The following is a 21954-nucleotide window of genomic DNA, read 5'->3' as shown; positions in this document are numbered from 1 at the left end:
TTGCAGATCTTCTCCAAGTCATTAAGGTTTCGAGGCTGACGTTTGGCAACTCGAACCTTCAGCTCCCTCCACAGATTTTCTATGGGATTAAGGTCTGGAGACTGGCTAGGCCACTCCAGGACCTTAATGTGCTTCTTCTTGAGCCACTCCTTTGTTGCCTTGGCCGTGTGTTTTGGGTCATTGTCATGCTGGAATACCCATCCACGACCCATTTTCAATGCCCTGGCTGAGGGAAGGCGGTTCTCACCCAAGATTTGATGGTACATCGTCCCTTTGATGTGGTGAAGTTGTCCTGTCCCCTTAGCAGAAAAACACCCCCAAAGCATAATGTTTCCACCTCCATGTTTGACGGTGGGGATGGTGTTCTTGGGGTCATAGGCAGCATTCCTCCTCCTCCAAACACGGCGAGTTGAGTTGATGCCAAAGAGCTCCATTTTGGTCTCATCTGACCACAACACTTTCACCCAGTTGTCCTCTGAATCATTCAGATGTTCATTGGCAAACTTCAGACGGGCATGTATATGTGCTTTCTTGAGCAAGGGGACCTTGCGGGCGCTGCAGGATTTCAGTCCTTCACGGCGTAATGTGTTACCAATTGTTTTCTTGGTAACTATGGTCCCAGCTGCCTTGAGATCATTGACAAGATCCTCCCGTGTAGTTCTGGGCTGATTCCTCACCGTTCTCATGATCATTGCAACCCCATGAGGTGAGATCTTGCATGGAGCCCCAGGCCGAGGGAGATTGACAGTTCTTTTGTGTTTCTTCCATTTGCGAATAATCGCACCAACTGTTGTCACCTTCTCACCAAGCTGCTTGGCGATGGTCTTGTAGCCAATTCCAGCTTTGTGTAGGTCTACAATCTTGTCCCTGACATCCTTGGAGAGCTCTTTGGTCTTGGCCATGGTGGAGAGTTTGGAATCTGATTGATTGATTGGGACATGCTGCTTTATTAAAATGCTTTCTCTAACAATCTTCTTCCCCCCCCCCTTTCCCTATCTCTCTGTTTCTCCTCTCTCTTTCCTTTCTTTCTCTCTCTCTAGCTGAGAAGGTGTCATCACTGGGGAAGGACTGGCATAAATTCTGTCTGAAGTGTGGCCGCTGTAACAAAACCCTGAACGCAGGAGGACATGCTGAGGTGAGTGATGAACAATGACTTCTGTGGGTCTGAAGGCTCACACACATAGGATCAGTATACAGACGTAGAATCTTAATTTGAGCCAGTTTGTTACAGCAGGAAAATAATCCGGCAGCAACAGGAAATGTGAATTATTATGTGGATTATAATTCATGAACATTTTGTAGGGGTTGATACATATTTCGGAATGGAAAATCAAGTCTGCAATTTCAAAGTGGAAATTACAAACTTTAAGATGCAACATCTGAAGATCCACCTGGTATAGCTTAATGGTAAAATCCCATGTTTTATTTAACTAGGCAAGTCAGTTAAGAACAGATTCTTATTTACAATGACGGCGTACACCGGCCAAACCCGGATGACGCTGGGCCAGTTGTGTGCCGCCCTATTGGATTCCCAATCATGGCTGGTTATGATACAGCCTAGATTCGAACCAGGGTGTCTTTGTTGACGCCTCTAGCACTGAGATGCAGTGCCTTAGACCGCTGCACCACTCGGGAGCCCCCCAATGCAGGCCTCAGTTTTGTATTGACTATTTGACACACACACACACACACACACACACACACACACACACACACACACACACACACACACACACACACACACACACACACCCTTGCTGAAGGTTACTTTAGGACCTAGCAAGTCAGCACATAGAAATACCAGTATAACATATTGTAAAAGGGTTCTATTTTACTCCGTTAGACAGCCATTCTAGCTTCTATCTCCACCATGTCTGTGTGTTATAGTGAATATACTGTATATCTCCTCCACACATGCTGTTACTGTACGTGACTGTGAAACTGCACTGCTTCCTGGATCAGAACAGGCTTTTTCATGACCTTCTATTTTCACCATGTCTAAGTGTTATAGTGGACATGTCCTCCTGTGTGAAACAGCGCTGTCCCTGGATCAGAACAGAACAGGAATAGTGGACATCTCCTCCTGTGTGAAACAGCGCTGTCCCTGGATCAGGTCAGGAATAGTGGACATCTCCTCCTGTGTGAAACAACACTGTCCCTGGGCCTGGATCAGAACAGGAATAGTGGACATCTCCTCCTGTGTGAAACAGCGCTGTCCCTGGATCAGGTCAGGAATAGTGGACATCTCCTCCTGTGTGAAACAGCGCTGTCCCTGGGCCTGGATCAGAACAGGAATAGTGGACATCTCCTCCTGTGTGAAACAGCGCTGTCCCTGGATCAGGTCAGGAATAGTGGACATCTCCTCCTGTGTGAAACAGCGCTGTCCCTGGGCCTGGATCAGAACAGAACAGGAAGAAATGAAGGATGGGAATTCTGCATCTTTTTTACGACACAAACTAAATTTCCCCCCAGACCAGACCTCAGTCATCACTAGATACTAGATGTTGACCTGTCCTGGGTTATTTCCTCTCTATAAAGGATTACATCATACATGTTAAATGTCCTCTCTCCGTCCTCGCCACAATTTCCATCCAGACCCCAGTAGTAGATTAGCCTGGTCCCAGACCAGTTTGTGCTGTATAACCAACTACTGTACAGCACAAACACATCTGTGACTAGGCTATAACCAACTCCAATACAGCACAAACACATCTGCAACCAGGCTATAACCAACTCCAATACAGCACAAACACATCTGGGACTAGGCTATAACCAACTCCTGTACAGCACAAACACATCTGGGACCAGGCTATAACCAACTCCAATACAGCACAAACACATCTGGGACTAGGGTATAACCAACTGCAATACAGCACAAACACATCTGCAACCAGGCTATAACCAACTGCAATACAGCACAAACACATCTGGGACCAGGCTATAACCAACTGCAATACAGCACAAACACATCTGGGACCAGGCTATAACCAACTCCAATACAGCACAAACACATCTGGGACCAGGCTATAACCAACTCCAATACAGCACAAACATATCTGGGACCAGGCTATAACCAACTCCAATACAGCACAAACACATCTGGGACCAGGCTATAACCAACTGCAATACAGCACAAACACATCTGGGACCAGGCTGTAACCAACTGCAATACAGCACAAACACATCTGGGACCAGGCTGTAACCAACTGCAATACAGCACAAACACATCTGGGACCAGGCTATAACCAACTCCAATACAGCACAAACACATCTGGGACCAGGCTGTAACCAACTGCAATACAGCACAAACACATCTACAACCAAGCTATAACCAACTGCAATACAGCACAAACACATCTGGGACCAGGCTATAACCAACTGCAATACAGCACAAACACATCTGCAACCAGGCTATAACCAACTCCAATACAGCACAAACACATCTGCAACCAGGCTATAACCAACTGCAATACAGCACAAACACATCTGCAACCAGGCTATAACCAACTGCAATACAGCACAAACACATCTGCAACCAGGCTATAACCAACTGCAATACAGCACAAACACATCTGCAACCAGGCTATAACCAACTGCAATACAGCACAAACACATCTGGGACCAGGCTATAACCAACTGCAATACAGCACAAACACATCTGGGACCAGGCTATAACCAACTGCAATACAGCACAAACACATTTGTAACTAGGCTATAACCAACTCCAATACAGCACAAACACATCTGGGACCAGGCTATAACCAACTCCAATACAGCACAAACACATCTGGGACCAGGCTATAACCAACTCCAATACAGCACAAACACATCTGGGACCAGGCTATAACCAACTGCAATACAGCACAAACACATCTGTGACCAGGCTATAACCAACTCCAGTACAGCACAAACACATCTGGGACCAGGCTATAACCAACTCCAATACAGCACAAACACATCTGTGACCAGGCTATAACCAACTCCTGTACAGCACAAAAACATCTGGGACCAGGCTATAACCAACTCCAATACAGCACAAACACATCTGTGACCAGGCTAGTATCTGTGACCAGGCTAGTATCTGTGACCAGGCTAGTATCTGTGACCAGGCTAGTAGTGGGTGCTGCCAGACCTGGCCTGGGTTGGGTTGTTTAATTACATTTACATTTTAGTCATTTAGCAGACGCTCTTATCCAGAGCAATTTACAGTAGTGAATGCATACATTTCATACAATTTTTTTCTTTTTTTTTCTCTGCTGGCCCCCCGTGGGAATCGAACCCACAACCCTGGCATTGCAAACACCATGCTCTACCATGCTCTACCAACTGAGCTACAGGGAAGGTTTAATCTCTCTATATGTTACATGTCCTCTAGTCTGTCCTCTCCATGAACAGACAGCAGATTCCACACACACAGTGATTACATGTTAAATGTCCTCTAGTCCGCCCTGCGGCCCTAGACTGCATTGACATGGTGATAACCTGGCCGTGGTCTGAAAAGCCAGTAGCCTATTGTCATGGAAACTGAAGGGCGGGTTCATAGATGAGGGGTTATTGGTGTACTATAACGCTATTAGACAACAAGGACTGTAGCCAGTGTGATATATGCTGTGAAGAGATACCACTTCCAGGCCCAGTAAATCATGAATCTCCTGTGAAGAGATGCCACTTCCAGGCCCAGTAAATCACGTATCTCCTGTGAGGAGATGCCACTTCCAGGCCCAGTAAATCACATATCTCCTGTGAAGAGATACCACTTCCAGGCCCAGTAAATCATGAATCTCCTGTGAAGAGATACCACTTCCAGGCCCAGTAAATCACGTATCTCCTGTGAGGAGATGCCACTTCCAGGCCCAGTAAATCACGTATCTCCTGTGAAGAGATACCACTTCCAGGCCCAGTAAATCATGAATCTCCTGTGAAGAGATGCCACTTCCAGGTCCAGTAAATCATGTATCTCCTGTGAGGAGATGCCACTTCCAGGTCCAGTAAATCACGTATCTCCTGTGAGGAGATGCCACTTCCAGGCCCAGTAAATCACGTATCTCCTGTGAAGAGATACCACTTCCAGGCCCAGTAAATCGCGTATCGCCTGTGAGCAGATGCCACTTCCAGGCCCAGTAAATCGCATATCTCCTGTGAGGAGATGCCACTTCCAGGCCCAGTAAATCGCATATCTCCTGTGAGGAGATGCCACTTCCAGGCCCAGTAAATCGCGTATCTCCTGTGAAGAGATACCACTTCCAGGCCCAGTAAATCGCGTATCTCCTGTGAAGAGATGCCACTTCCAGGCCCAGTAAATCGCGTATTTCCTGTGAAGAGATACCACTTCCAGGCCCAGTAAATCGCGTATCTCCTGTGAAGAGATGCCACTTCCAGGCCCAGTAAATCGCGTATCTCCTGTGAAGAGATGCCACTTCCAGGCACAGTAAATCGCATATCTCCTGTGAGGAGATGCCACTTCCAGGCCCAGTAAATCGCGTATCTCCTGTGAAGAGATACCACTTCCAGGCCCAGTAAATCGCGTATTTCCTGTGAAGAGATACCACTTCCAGGCCCAGTAAATCGCGTATCTCCTGTGAAGAGATGCCACTTCCAGGCCCAGTAAATCGCGTATCTCCTGTGAAGAGATACCACTTCCAGGCCCAGTAAATCGCGTATCTCCTGTGAAGAGATACCACTTCCAGGCCCAGTAAATCGCATATCTCCTGTGAAGAGATACCACTTCCAGGCCCAGTAAATCGCGTATCTCCTGTGAAGAGATACCACTTCCAGGCCCAGTAAATCGCGTATCTCCTGTGAAAAGATGCCACTTCCAGGCCCAGTAAATCGCATATCTCCTGTGAGGAGATGCCACTTACATCCTATCTCCTCACCTCCTCCTCAACTGTATTGGAGGAGAGTATCCAAGGTCCCTCCCTCCCCTCGAACCTCCTCCAATCCATTTTGCGAAAGCGGCGAGGTGAGAAATGGAGGAGTGGAGGAAAGATGAATTAGGACTGGACTGGATGTCTGCTCTCTGGTCTAGACCCTGATGATCCTCCTACTGGCTGGCTGGCTGGCTGGCTTTGACCACTGACAACTATTACATGACCACTAATCCGTAATCCTCCAACCAAAACCATTCTCCTGAACAGGACCCGGATGTGAGGCGTTTGGTTTGATCCCCACTTTCCATTCTACCATGTCTGTGTGTTGCATCTACACCATATGTCCAAACGTCATTGTAACCAGCAGACCAGTACTGTTGATTTATCAGACTCTCTTTCTCAGGAGGCTGTGGTGTTTTTCTGTCTCAGCCTCTCTCTCTCCCACACACACACACACACACACACACACACACACACACACACACACACACACACACACACACACACACACACAATCCAATAACCATTTTTTTCCCAAAAATGCATGAGTCTGGCTAGAAAAGGGATATTGCCAAGATATGGTTGTTAGTCTTGTGTTTTAGACTTGTTATTTACTCCCTGTCTGTCATTCTCCTCTTCTTTATTCCCTTTACACAGCACGATGGGAAGCCCTTCTGCCACAAACCATGCTATGCTGCCCTCTTCGGACCAAAAGGTGCAGTACACTTGTATGTCTGTCCAAAGCCCAGTGGTTAAAACGATCTGAAGATCTTCAAACTGACTTCCTGATAACCTCCAGTTTGATTGTACTGTTTAGAAACACACTGTTGTGTAGTAAGCAGATGGGCTGAACCACAGCCATATGTTATGATTGTTAAATGTTTCTAATATGTTATATGAAATAATATGTATCTTATGGTGTGTGTGTGTGTGTGTGTGTGTATATATATATATATATATATATATATATATATATATATATATATATATATATATATAACCTATGACCTCTGTAGGTGTAAACATCGGTGGAGCAGGGTCCTATGTGTATGAAGCCCCCCTCAACAATAACCCGACTCCGACTGACGTGGACGCCCCCCCCAAACCTGAGGAGAAGGCAGCGTTGGCACCCAGGGCTCCTGTCAAAGGTACATGCTACGTGTGCGCGTTCTTTCGCGCATGTTTACATGTGTCCACGTGTGTAAGTGTTGACGTGGGAAAAGATGTGAAATAGTGGAAGTAGCTGCCGAAGGAGCTGACTTTGTTAAAAAGGATTAGCAGACTCTGTGTTGTCTTCCTGCTGACTCAAGCCCTACTATACAGGCCCTTCTATACAGGCCCTACTATACAGGCCCTTCTATACAGGCCCTTCTATACAGGCCCTTCTATACAGGCCCTACTATACAGGCCCTTCTATACAGGCCCTACTATACAGGCCCTTCTATACAGGCCCTACTATACAGGCCCTTCTATACAGGCCCTACTATACAGGCCCTTCTATACAGGCCCTACTATACAGGCCCTTCTATACAGGCCCTTCTATACAGGCCCTTCTATACAGGCCCTACTATACAGGCCCTTCTATACAGGCCCTACTATACAGGCCCTTCTATACAGGCCCTTCTATACAGGCCCTACTATACAGGCCCTTCTATACAGGCCCTACTATACAGGCCCTTCTATACAGGCCCTACTATACAGGCCCTACTATACAGGCCCTTCTATACAGGCCCTTCTATACAGGCCCTTCTATACAGGCCATTCTATACAGGCCCTTCTATACAGGCCCTACTATACAGGCCCTTCTATACAGGCCCTTCTATACAGGCCCTTCTATACAGGCCCTTCTATACAGGCCCTACTATACAGGCCCTTCTATACAGGCCCTTCTATAGAGGCCCTTCTATAGAGGCCCTACTATACAGGCCCTACTATACAGGCCCTACTATACAAGCCCTTCTATACAGGCCCTACTATACAGGCCCTTCTATACAGGCCCTACTATACAGGCCCTTCTATACAGGTCCTTCTATACAGGTCCTTCAAATACAGGCCCTTCTATACAGGCCCTTCTATAGAGGCCCTTCTATAGAGACCCTACTATACAGGCTGGCACATAACATGCTAACACCTTTATCCTAAAGGAGTAGCAGATCCTTGTTGTCATCCTGTGATTAGAGCCCTACTATACAGGTCAGACTCACGCCAAGGGGAAAGGCTAAAACCAGGCTAAGATCAGGCTAACACCAGGCAAAGATCAGGCTAACAACAGACTAACACCAGGCTCACTCCAGTGGAAAGGCTAACACCAGGCAGACACCAGGCTAACACCAGGCTCACTCCAGGGGAAAGGCTAAAACCAGGCTAAAACCAGGCTAACACCAGGCTCACTCCAGGGGAAATGCTAACACCAGGCTAACACCAGGCTCACTCCAGGGGAAAGGCTAACACCAGGCTAACACCAGGCTCAGTCCAGGGGAAAGGCTAACACCAGGCTCAGTCCAGGGGAAAGGCTAACACCAGGCTCAGTCCAGGGGAAAGGCTAACACCAGGCTAACACCAGGCTCACTCCAGGGGAAAGGCTAACACCAGGCTCACTCCAGGGGAAAGGCTAACACCAGGCTAACACCAGGCTCAGTCCAGGGGAAAGGCTAACACCAGGCTAACACCAGGCTCAGTCCAGGGGAAAGGCTAACACCAGGCTAACACCAGGCTCAGTCCAGGGGAAAGGCTAACACCAGGCTAACACCAGGCTCAGTCCAGGGGAAAGGTTAACACCAGGCTCAGTCCAGGGGAAAGGCTAACACCAGGCTCAGTCCAGGGGAAAGGCTAACACCAGGCTCACTCCAGGCTCAGTCCAGGGGAAAGGCTAACACCAGGCTCAGTCCAGGGGAAAGGCTAACACCAGGCTCACTCCAGGCTCAGTCCAGGGGAAAGGCTAACACCAGGCTCAGTCCAGGGGAAAGTTCAACACCAGGCTCAGTCCAGGGGAAAGGCTAACACCAGGCTCAGTCCAGGGGAAAGGCTAACACCAGGCTCAGTCCAGGGGAAAGGCTAACACCAGGCTCAGTCCAGGGGAAAGGCTAACACCAGGCTCAGTCCAGGGGAAAGGCTAACACCAGGCTCAGTCCAGGGGAAAAGCTAACACCAGGCTCAGTCCAGGGGAAAGGCTAACACCAGGCTCAGTTCAGGGGAAAGGCTAACACCAGGCTCAGTCCAGGGGAAAGGCTAACACCAGGCTCAGTTCAGGGGAAAGGCTAACACCAGGCTCAGTCCAGGGGAAAGGCTAACACCAGGCTCAGTTCAGGGGAAAGGCTAACACCAGGCTCACTCCAGGCTCAGTTCAGGGGAAAGGCTAACACCAGGCTCAGTCCAGGGGAAAGGCTAACACCAGGCTCACTCCAGGGACGGTCACAGGGTAGTTTATTTAGCTGTTCACACTGGGTTTTTGCATCGTTGCAGGCCATAGGCCATACTACTGTGTGTGTGTGTGTGTGTGGGTGTGTGTGTGTGTACAGCTTCCAGCATCACTACCTTCTCTGGTGAGGCCAACCTGTGTCCCAGGTGTAACAAGAAGGTCTACTTTGGTAAGTAGCCATTATATTACATAATATGAAGTACCTATCACACACTACCAGGGTGAGAATTATCTGTTGTGCAGTTGCCATGGTATCGTGTGCTCCTGTCTGTCATTCCTTTGAATTAAGTTTGAAACATATCCGAGGCACCTGCTGAAGCAACCCTGAGATGAATGCATCTCATTTCTAAGGTGTGTGTGTGTGTGTGTGTGTGTGTGTGTGTGTGTGTGTGTGTGTGTGTGTGTGTGTGTGTGTGTGTGTGTGTGTGTGTGTGTGTGTGTGTGTGTGTGTGTGTGTGACAGCTGAGAAGGTGACGTCCCTGGGGAAGGACTGGCATCGGCCCTGTCTCCGTTGTGAGAGGTGCAGCAAGACCCTGGCCGCCGGCAGCCATGCAGAGGTAGGAGAGAGAGGGATGGATAGGATGGGAGGTGATGGAGAAAGAAGGGATGAGGATGGGGTGAAAGGGGTGTTTACACAGGAAGGGGCCAGCTATTCAAAGACAATCACAGTGTTCAAAGGAGTTGGCCTGAACATGGCCCTGACTGCACAGAATCACTGATCTACAAATAACTCCTAAATAACTAGTCATTATTAATATCAGGGAATCTACACAACACCTTGTTAAGGCTGGTCTTCTTGAATGCACCTAAATAGGATTTAATCTTCAACCTTTCGGTTACTAGTCCAACCCTCTAACCACTAGGCTACCTGCCGCCCCGATAAATGTGTTCTAATATGGATATTCTCAATGAATACATGGTATGATTACATTTTCATGTGTATGTTTAATATTTGTTTTTCAGCATGATGGCCAGCCATACTGCCACAAGCCATGCTATGCTTGTCTCTTTGGACCAAAAGGTAGGCGCGTCGCTTGGCTTCTTTATTCAACCACCAGGTAGTGCTGTTGTCTGACCTATGTATTAGCTGTACTGTAACAGTAGTCTATGCAGTGTAGAATTGCTTTTTAAAGAACCCGCTCATATTGCTCTTCCGACACAAAGGTGATGCAACTTACTCAGACTGTTTCAAAACCACCAACTGAAAATAAATGATTTGTTATACTGCAATACATTTTCCGCATGTGATCCTGCCTAGACGTCTGAAAATGTATGCACTCACTACTGTAAGTCGCTCTGAATAAGATCGCCTGCTAAATGACTGAAATGTAAAATGTGTTCTTGTCTCTCCAGGGGTGAACACTGGTGGTGTAGGCAGCTACATCTACGAGAAGGATGTCAGCACAGAGGCCCAACCCTGAGCTGCTGCTGTCTGCCCCATCCAGTCCCCAGCCTCCGAGACCAACCTGACCTCTCCAATACTACGACCACAATCCAACACAGTGTTATTATCACTAGACTCGCCTCTATAGCTCATTCTATAAGCAGCCCAGAGACCTGAGACCCTGCCACTAGCCTCTATTTCCTCCCCTTCAACCCCTGAACCCTGTACCACCTGGCTATGCCCACCTCAGCCTCCTAGCACAGCAACCTTCTAAATGACATTTTATTTACACGTAATTAAAAAAGATATATATTTATTGAAATCAATTTAACCCTGAGTGGGTCCATAGTAAAAACAAAAGCACCACATTAATGTATGTGAATGCCATTCTCTCTCCCCACTAAAGCATAAGGGCCAAGAAGTCCATTCTTCACTTTTATGAGTTCATGATCAGTTTATGTCATGTTTATGTATATTTACGAGCGTTGATATATACGTATTACAACCCCACATAAAATTGTACTTTAAGAACTGCCATAAAACATATTTTAATTGTATTTCTCTTAAAGTACCCTTTACGAGACAGTTCAGCATAGATCCGTTGAGGGGGAGTTTAGAGACCAGGTGAAAAGTTTAAAATAATCCCTTTCTGTAAACATAACACATTTTAGTCTTTCCTCAGAGTAGTGATACATGGTGTTTTAAAGGAAGGTGCTGGATTGTCACGGTAACATGCTGACAGGCCAACAATAAAAATATACAAAGTTACGATTACAGGTAGGGATCTATCTCACCTGGGAGAGAGGGAGTAGTCTGGCTGCAGGTGCAGATGATGCTGATCAGGACAGGAGCACTACTTCAACCATTCATCTTAACAGCAGGAATGATTTATACTGTTTTGGCCATCCAACTCCATTCCTGATCAAATGGATGATATTAAAACGTCTGTGGGGTTTAGGTTTCAGACAGATATGTTATTTTAGGGTGGTGGGTTTTTGAGGGTAGCCTGGTTCCAGATTCTGTTTTTCCAATGGATACCATAGGAGTTTGCAATACAGAACAAACACATCTGGACCCAGGCTGTTCTGAGGGTCCTGTTACTGGTTTGGCAGGGTAAATTGTGTATGTACAGTACTGTATAGAGTTCAGGCATGGAATCCTTTTCAATTGGTTTGATTGACACAGGATGTATTTATTGATTGGTTAAGAATAAGAATATACCAGTAAAATTGCATAAGGAAATTGCATTGTACTACAGCTACACCTATGGGACAAATTAAGGAAAGAAGATGAGGCAACGTAAGCTGTACAGTGACGAAACATAAACTTGTAGAATATAGACCATCCAAAAGCTGTACAATTCTATATGGTCAAAATGTTAGTGTACTGAGGAACCCTGATGTATTCCTCACTGACATTACTATGAGCTGAAGTATTATAGTTGGAAGTAGCCTATAGAACCTTTGTCTGTCTGAAATAGCACCTTGTTCCCTATATAGTGGCCTGGTCAAAAGGATTCAACTACAGGGAATAGGGTCTGATTTTGGACACACACAGAGTAACTGGCAGACACTGCAGACAAAGCATTCTGTTAGAATGTGCCTTAGTATTATATATATAATATGACTGTTATTGATTATGATGATCAGTTATCTGTTTTGTGTAGTAAGGCTTTAAAACACTTCAGGACTCGCTGTTTGTGAAGAAAATGGCTACACTTCTTCAGTCCTGTTGCTTCCGTCTTTTGAACCCACTAATTAAAATTTCTATCTATACTTTTGATCTGATCTCCTGTGGTTTGACCTGTGTGTGAGCCATTCTATATACATATTTACATTATGTGTGTGTGTGTGTGTGTGTGTGTGTGTGTGTGTGTGTGTGTGTGTGTGTGTGTGTGTGTGTGTGTGTGTGTATATATGTATATATATATATGTGTATATGTATATATATATGTATGTATGTATGTATGTATGTGTATATATATATGTGTGTGTGTGTGTGTGTGTGTGTGTGTATATATATGTGTGTGTGTGTGTGTGCATGGCTGTGGTTTGTCCCAGGCTGACCTCATAAAACCCATGTGGTTTTCTCTACAGTCCTCTTACAATAAACACATGTCATGGGATTGGTTCTCCTTCTACTGTTCACATAATCTGGCATGTGTTTTAAACTACTAGGTTCTGAGTCAAATACTTAAAGGCTATAAAGGCTTATGAACACACAGTAAACACTCAAAATGGGTACTTATGCAAAACGGTTATCAGTATTAACATGATAACTTGTTAATAGCTGTTTGCTTGCCTGTATCATGTAACCCAGAGCCGTAGATGACTGGTGTAAATTATGCAGTCTATACAACAGACCTTGTAGCTCACAGTCATAATAATGACCTTGGGCCGACCCCACCCTGTTGTCTGAGCTGAGCTCAACCCATCCTAACTCTATTCACTACAAGGCCAACCCTGCCTCTTTATTTATAATACACACCATTATCAATGCCTTGTGGGCTGTTTGTTGGGTGGTTGTCACAATACACACAGACACACACAGATACACACAGACACACACAGATACACACAGACGCACACAGATACACACACACAGATACACACACACACACACACTCATCCCTCCAACGCAGGCCTGAAGAATCCACAGTGAATGAATGGATCACTGTTGAAGACAGTCAGTCTTTACACACAATTTATACGTTAAAGATATCTCATAGTTCAAAGTTCAAGCAAAGCACTTTCTGAGTTGCCATTCCACAAGACACTCAATTATTAATTGTTTAACATGAGGTTTGAACGGGTTGCGGAAGTGGTGTAGTCAGTGTTCTGTGGGAAACGTGATTTAACACCAAGCAGGCATGTACAGTTCAGTCCAGATGGAGAGATAATTATGATTCCTCCTGGGAAATGCAGCCTCTGTACAGAAATGGACCATCATTGCAGTTTTAAGTCGGATGTCCAAGTGACATGGTAGCTGCTAGCACCTGGTATTGCAGTCATTAAATACATCTGTTCCATAAGCTGTCACCGCAATTTCATACTGTACAGAGGGAAAATTACCATACAGTTTATTTTCTCTGAGCCAAGGCTTGGACAAACTGACAACATTTAACATAAAAGACTCAATTATGGTACCCATAATATATTTAATGTCTGTGAAGTGGAAAAAGTAAAACATTTTTTTATCAAACTCTGGCCTTCATGTTTAGAGTCAGTACTGTAATGAGTCTTTATTCCTCCACTCCAGGAGTTGGCTGGAGAGAGTGAAAAGCATAGGGTTGCTTTCCTGTGCATCTAGTACACACTGTGACATCACAGCAGCACTTCAGTTACCAGACGCTACAACTAGAGAGCCTGGAAACTCTGAGTGACATGCAACACATACTGTATGAAACTCTGAGTGACATGCAACACATACTGTATGAAACTCTGAGTGACATGAAACACATACTGTATGAAACTCTGAGTGACATGTAGCACATACTGTATGAAACTATGAGTGACATGCAACACATACTGTATGAAACTCTGAGTGACATGCAACACATACTGTATGAAACTCTGAGTGACATGCAACACATACTGTATGAAACTCTGAGTGACATGCAACACATACTGTATGAAACTATGAGTGACATGCAACACATACTGTATGAATCTCTGAGTGACATGCAACACATACTGTATGAAACTATGAGTGACATGCAACACATACTGTATGAAACTATGAGTGACATGCAACACATACTGTATGAAACTATGAGTGACATGCAACACATAGTATTGTATGAAACTCTGAGTGACATGCAACACATACTGTATGAAACTCTGAGTGACATGTAACACATACTGTATGAAACTCGGAGTGACATGCAACAGATACTGTATGAAACTCTGAGTGACATGTAACACATACTGTATGAAACTATGAGTGACATGCAACACATAGTATTGTATGAAACTCTGAGTGACATGCAACACATACTGTATGAAACTCTGAGTGACATGCAACACATACTGTATGAAACTATGAGTGACATGCAACACATACTGTATGAAACTCTGAGTGACATGCAACACATACTGTATGAAACTCTGAGTGACATGCAACACATACTGTATGAAACTCTGAGTGACATGCAACACATACTGTATGAAACTCTGAGTGACATGTAACACATACTGTATGAAACTCTGAGTGACATGCAACACATACTGTATGAAACTATGAGTGACATGCAACACATACTGTATGAAACTCTGAGTGACATGCAACACATACTGTATGAAACTCTGAGCGACATGCAACACATACTGTATGAAACTCACTAAGAACTCCAAAATGATTTACAACTAAAATAAATAGTCTTGTAGTAAAGACATGCTGGAAAAGGTGTGTGTGTGTGTGTGTGTGTGTGTGTGTGTGTGTGTGTGTGTGTGTGTGTGTGTGTGTGTGTGTGTGTGTGTGTGTGTGTGTGTGTGTGTGTGTGTGTGTGTGTGTGTGTGTGTTTATTACAGAGCCTTTAGAATTGGCCAGGTCCACTTCTTTTATGTGAATTCCATGACTCAGTGACTCTGAGTGTGTCGGATACCATCTTAAAGAATTCTGTGGGACGCTGGAGGAAAAAAAATAAACTTCCTTTATTTTCGATGGTATTGTGCTTTCCCTGTTAATGTCTGTTTTACTGAGGGGAATTTTTTTAAAGATCCTGCTATAAAACAGTAAAGTTAAAAAGCACAGCCTCTGAGCCTTAATCAACCTTCTGTTGTAATCTTGCTGAGTTGTGGAGTTCAGGGGGCCTCAAGGTCTTTCTTACTCAACATCGCAGCAGGCTCTGATGCCCTTTCACTAGAACAATGCCATAGCATATAGGATGGCAGTACACAATGATGGTAGAATAGTAGGCTTCTTAGCAAGTAATCCGAACAGATGTTTGTTGCCCCACACACCACCTCACTCTACACACAATAAAGACGCCTTATATGAGATTTCCACTTTGAACACTCATCTACATTTCTGTATATTATCCAGTATGGATCTACAGTATACACTGAGTGCACAAAACATTAGGAACATCTTCCTAATATTGAGTTGCACCCCCCTTTTGCCCTCAGAAAAGCCTCAGTTTGCCAGGGCATGGACTCTACAAGGTGTCGAAAGCGTTCGACAGGGATGCTGGCCAATGATGACTCCAATGCTTCCCACAGTTGTGTCAAATTAGCTGGATGTCTTTTGGGTGGAGGACCATTCTAGATTGACACGGGAAACGGGTGAGCATAAAAAACTCAGCAGCGTTGCAGCTCTTGACACACTCAAACTGGTGTGTCTGGCACCTACTACCATACCCTGTTCAAAGTCACTTAAATATTTGGTTTGCCCATTCACCCTCTGAATGGCACACATACACAATCCATGTCTCAATTGTCTCATTGCTTAAAAAAGTATTCTTTAACCTGTCTCCTCCCCTTCATCTGCACTGATTGCTAGCTATTCTAGCTATTCCCTCCGCAAGGCAATCAAACAAGCTAAGCGTCAGTATAGAGACAAAGTAGAGTCGCAATTCAATGGCTCAGACACGAGATGTATGTGGCAGGGTCTACAGTCAATCACAGATTACAAAAAGAAAACCAGCCCAGTCGCGGACCACGACGTCTTGCTCCCAGACAAAATAAACAACTTCTTTGCTCGCTTTGAGGACAATACAGTGCCACTGACACGGCCCGGTACCAAAACCTGCGGGCTCTCCTTCACTGTAGCCAACGTGAGTAAAACATTTAAACGTGTTACCCCTCGCAAGGCTGCCGGCCCAGACGGCATCCCCGGCTGCATCCTCAGAGCATGCGCAGACCAGCTGGCTGGTGTGTTTACGAACATATTCAATCAATCCCTATCCCAGTCTGCTGTTCCCACATGCTTCAAGAGGGCCACCATTGTTCCTGTTCCCAAGAAAGCTAAGGTAACTGAGCTAAATGACTATCGCCCCGTAGCACTCACTTCCGTCATCATGAAGTGCTTTGAGAGACTAGTCAAGGATCATATCACCTCCACCCTACCTGACACCCTAGACCCACTCCAATTTGCTTACCGACCCAATAGGTCCACAGACGACGCAATCGCAATCACACTGCACACTGCCCTAACCCATCTGGACAAGAGGAATACCTAAGTAAGAATGCTGTTCATCGATTACAGCTCAGCATTTAACACCATAGAACCCTCCAAACTCGTCATTAAGCTCGAGACCCTGGGTCTCGACCCCGCCCTGTGCAACTGGGTCCTGGACTTTTTGACAGTCCGCCCCCAGGTGGTGAGGGTAGGAAACAATATCTCCACCCCGCTGATCCTCAACACTGGGGCCCCACAAGGGTGTGTTCTCAGCCCTCTCCTGTACTCCCTGTTCACCCATGACTGCGTGGTCATGCACGCCTCCAACTCAATCATCAAGTTTGCAGATGACACTACAGTGGTAGGCTTGATTACCAACAACGGCGAAACGGCCTACAGGGGGGAGGTGAGGACCCTCGGAGTGTGGTGTCAGGAAAATAACCTCACACTCAACGTCAACAAAACAAAGGAGATGATCGTGGACATCAGGAAACAGCAGAGGGAGCACCCTCCTATCCACATCGACGGGACAGTAGTGGAGAAGGTGGAAAGTTTTAAGTTCCTCGGCGTACACATCACGGACAAACTGAAATGGTCCACCCACACAGACAGGGTGGTGAAGAAGGCGCAATAGCGCCTCTTCAACCTCAGGAGGCTGAAGAAATTTGGCTTGTCACCAAAAACACTCACAAACTTTTACAGATACACAATCGAGAGCATCCTGTCGGGCTGTATCACCGCCAGGTACGGCAACTGCTCCGCCCACAACCGTAAGGCTCTCCAGGGGGTAGTGAGGTCTGCACAACGCATCACCGGGGCAAACTACCTGCCCTCCAGGACACCTACATCACCCGATGTAACAGGAAGGCCAAAAAGATCATCAAGGACAACAACCACCCGAGCCACAGCCTGTTCACCCCGCTATCATCTAGAAGGCGAGGTCAGTACAGGTGCATCAAAGCTGGGACCGAGAGACTGAAAGACAGTTTCTATCTCAAGGCCATCAGACTGTTAAACAGCCATCACTAACATTGATTGGCTGCTGCCAACATACTGACTCAAATCTCTAGCCACTTTAATCATTCATAATTGGATGTAATAAATGTATCACTAGTCACTTAAACAATGCCACTTTATATCATGTTTACATACCCTACATTACTCATCTCATATGTCTATACTGTACTCTATACCATCTACTGCATCTTGCCTATGCTGTTCGGCCATCGCTCATCCATATATTTATATGTACATATTCTTATTCATTCCTTTACACTTGTGTGTATAAGGTACTTGTGAAATTGTTAGATTACTTGTTAGATATTACTGCAGTGTCGGAACTAGAAGCACAAGCATTTCGCTACACTCAAGTTAACATCACAAGACAGGTGAAACAGATCAGGGTGTGATTAGGGTCCATAGAAAGTAGTGCCCTATATAGGGAATATAAGGAATAGGGTGCCATCCTGACACGGTTCTGATTGTAGTTTTCACTTCCAGAGCACCACGTCAAATGAGAAGTGTCACCATGACTACCATGGTGGCACTTAAAGCGCGACTGCCCCAAAAGCAACTTCTCACTTTGAAAATCAGCTTATGTGGCATCGATAAGAGTCAGAAGCATGTATTCTATTGTCACAATTTACTACGTGTAAATAGGATCATTTTGGCCATAAAGTCCATCTCGCTCTCATCCAAAACTGAAGTTTGCAAGATGATAGGAAGATATGGCATATCCTGGAATGAAGGGTTTATTTCAATCCTGCCCGCATGCCCACAAATCGTCAATTCGGAGCTCAGCTGCACCTGATCCGATCGTAACGCCTATGGTACATTTTGTTTGACATTCGATATCTATATGGGGCTAGTTAGGGACCATCAGTAAATTACACAATGTACATGTGACAATATTTTAAAAACTCAAACCAACTATAAATTGTAGAAATTAATATACAGCTAAAAGATGTGCAACATTAAAACATTGTCCCATTTACATAGTGTAATTTATTGATGGTCCCTAACTAGCCCCAGAGATAGGCTATCCAATGTCAAACCAATTTAGCCAAGTTGCACAACAGCCTGGCTGTAGCTAATTGGTGAAAGAAGTTGTCTAGCACTAGCTAGCCTAGGGGACTTCAAGACACAAGACCTGGTTAGACTAGTTCATGTTATCTAGAAAGGTGAGTGACTAACTGTTTTGGCAGAGTGAATGTACAAATGCTTCCCACATGCGAATGCACGCACAAGAGACGCCCACATTAAAACATCCCCCCAAGACCACTCTTGTTTGGCTTCAGTCATGGCTGCTGCATTTCTTAATGACCACTTGATCATTAAGAAATGCAGCAGCCATAACTAAAGCCAAATGAGAGTTGTCTTGGTGGGATGTTTTAATGTGGGTGTCTCTTGTGCGTGCATTCGCACGTGTGAATCATTTGTACATTCACTCTGCCAAAACAGTACGCAGTTACAGTCACTCACCCGAAAAACAAGGCCAAATCAGGAAGTTCATCCCCCCTTTAAGGTCTGTCCTTCCAGTGTTAAAAGATAATTGACGGGGAAAGAGAGAGAGAGAGAGAGAGAGAGAGAGAGAGAGAGAGAGAGAGAGAGAGAGAGAGAGAGAGGGGGGGGGGGGGGGGTGCGAGAACACAATGCCGCGAAATTGCAGAACAAAAAAAAAACATTTTTACGGACCCTGTAAAAAAAAAAAGAATATTGACCCGCATTTTTTTATGTTGATATATTTCTTTTATTTTTCTGTGAAACCCCCTTTCACAGATAGATGTTGTCCCCCATTCTTCCAAAAGTGTTTAGAAAGAACTATTTTGTCTTTTGTTATCCTGTGGAACTTGACAGGTTCTTTTGACATGATTGGCACTGAGCTTATAAATATTTTAAAAATATTCCAACCACAACTGAAGTCAATTTGTATATTTTTTCTCTGAGTGTGCTATGCATGGAATTTGTATATGTACTTTATATTCTCTTTTGATTCTAGTTGTCAGTTAGGGGAAGATTACAGATAAGAAAAGAGTTGGGAGATAAATGCACTTTTCACAGATGCTATTACTGATCACCCCCCCCCCCCCCCCCCTTGCTCTGTGGCCTCATCAGTTGGGCATACCACCCTGTCTGTGGTATGGCTTGGTGGACTTCTGTGTGACACTGAAGGTCTTTGTTCAAAGAGGAATGCGAGTGGGTGGGAGTCAGAGAGAGAGAGAGAGAGAGAGAGAGAGAGAGAGGAAGAGGGGGTTAGGGAGAGAGAGGTGTCTGGGTTGTCAGGTGGCTGTTGGGTCTTGTTTGTGTCCATTACCGTGGTAACAGTGGGCGGTGGGTCGGCCCTGTGACAGTGGAGAGGAGGGAGGGAGGTTAGTGAGGTGGCTGCCAGCCAGTTGCTGGGCGACAGAGGGCGGATGGGCGGCTGGTCGTAAACTCTGAGCTGAAGGCAATGTCCTCGGAACAGGGTGTGGCAGTGGAAGCCACAAAGGCCACGAGGGAGGATCTGGCCTTCCCTTCTTCCCTGCCCTTCTGGCCTTCCCTTCAGGCCTGCCCTTCTGGCCTGCCCTTCTGGCCTGCCCTTCTGGACTGCCCTTCTGGCCTGCCTTTCTGGACTTCCCTTCTGGCCTGCCCTTCTGGCCTGCCCTTCTGGACTGCCCTTCTGGACTGCCCTTCTGGCCTGCCCTTCTGGACTGCCCTTCTGGCCTGCCCTTCTGGACTCCCTTCTGGCCTGCCCTTCTGGACTGCCCTTCTGGACTGCCCTTCTGGCCTGCCCTTCTGGACTGCCCTTCTGGCCTGCCTTTCTGGACTTCCCTTCTGGCCTGCCCTTCTGGACTGCCCTTCTGGCCTGCCTTTCTGGACTTCCCTTCTGGCCTGCCTTTCTGGACTGCCCTTCTGGCCTGCCCTTCTGGCCATGGGATAGTTTGGGAAAAGTCCCAGACCCTCCTTTCCCTTCATCTCCCTTTAGTACTCTGGAATAGCCTGGCCTCCCTTGCTCACTCCCCTCCCTCCATCTCTCCCATCCTCCCTACATCCCTCCCTCCCCCCCTCAATCCCTCCCTCCCCTAACCTCCCTCCCTTCAAGACGGGTCCAGCTGTTAAGTGGACAGAGTGGGTGGGTGTGAGAAGGAGTAGAGGGATGTGTCCCCTGAATCATGTCTCTAAGAGTGGATGGGGCTGTCGAAGGGAAGTGGATAGGGACTTATTCAGAAGGATAATGTCATAATTTTTGTTTCATGGAAGTGGATAGGGACTTATTCAGAAGGACAATGTCATAATGTTTGTATTGTGGAAGTGGATAGGGACATATTCAGAAGGATAATGTCATAATTGATGTACTGTGGAAGTGGATAGGGACTTATTCAGAGGGACAATGTCATAATGTTTGTATTGTGGAAGTGGATAGGGACATATTCAGAAGGATAATGTCATAATTGATGTACTGTGGAAGTGGATAGGGACTTATTCAGAAGGATAATGTCGTAATATCTATGTTGCTGTCATTAGCAAAAATGTTAACTTTAGTTTATGTGTGAGGTTACGAAGCCACGGTAGAATACAGAGAGGATGACAGTTTCAAGAGTCCATCCTCATCAATAGCTGGAATTTTAATCATCAGATTACCCATGTATTTACTGCAATGTTGAAGGAAAGCTTTCTGTTCCTGCTCACGTACATAATCCTGTGTCCAGATCCTAATCAAATTAGATTACTGATTGAGTTAGTGATTGTGCCAACTGCCAAGGAATGTGGACAATAAGTATTATCTACGGTGGCCTGATGCCGATGTGTTCTGTTTTTCTTCTTGCAGATATGGACACAGTGGAAATAGTGGACACAGTGGAAATAGTGGACACAGTGGAAATAGTGGACACAGTGGAAATAGTCGACACAGTGGACATAGAGGACATAGTGGACATAGTGGACACAGTGGACATAGTGGACATAGTCGACACAGTGGACATAGTGGACATAGTGGACACAGTGGACATAGTGGACGTAGTAGACATAGTGGATACAGTGGACATAGTGGACACAGTGTAAATAGTGAACACAGTGGAAATAGTGGACACAGTGGAAATAGTGGACACAGTGGAAATAGTGGACACAGTGGAAATAGTGGACATAGTGGAAATAGTGAACACAGTGGAAATAGTGGACACAGTGGA

The 21954-nt window shown here is 45.7% G+C and overlaps 1 protein-coding gene across 1 annotated transcript in view; it reads left to right on the top strand.

Moving 5' to 3' along the window:
• Positions 1 to 11248, top strand: part of LOC106611283 (cysteine-rich protein 2) — a 29836-nt gene extending 18588 nt beyond the window's left edge. The window contains exons 2-8 of the mRNA XM_014211329.3: positions 1041 to 1135; positions 6528 to 6585; positions 6887 to 7018; positions 9389 to 9457; positions 9751 to 9845; positions 10252 to 10309; positions 10642 to 11248. Of these exons, the coding sequence (XP_014066804.1) occupies positions 1041 to 1135; positions 6528 to 6585; positions 6887 to 7018; positions 9389 to 9457; positions 9751 to 9845; positions 10252 to 10309; positions 10642 to 10709 (575 nt within the window). The 3' untranslated portion in view covers positions 10710 to 11248. The remainder of the gene's footprint in view (positions 1 to 1040; positions 1136 to 6527; positions 6586 to 6886; positions 7019 to 9388; positions 9458 to 9750; positions 9846 to 10251; positions 10310 to 10641) is intronic.
• The last annotated feature ends 10706 nt before the right edge of the window (positions 11249 to 21954 follow it).

The sequence above is a fragment of the Salmo salar genome, chromosome 09, assembly GCF_965601325.2.
Source record: "Salmo salar chromosome 09, fSalSal1, whole genome shotgun sequence".
Taxonomy (NCBI): domain Eukaryota; kingdom Metazoa; phylum Chordata; class Actinopteri; order Salmoniformes; family Salmonidae; genus Salmo; species Salmo salar.
This window is presented reverse-complemented; position numbering and strand designations above follow the sequence as displayed.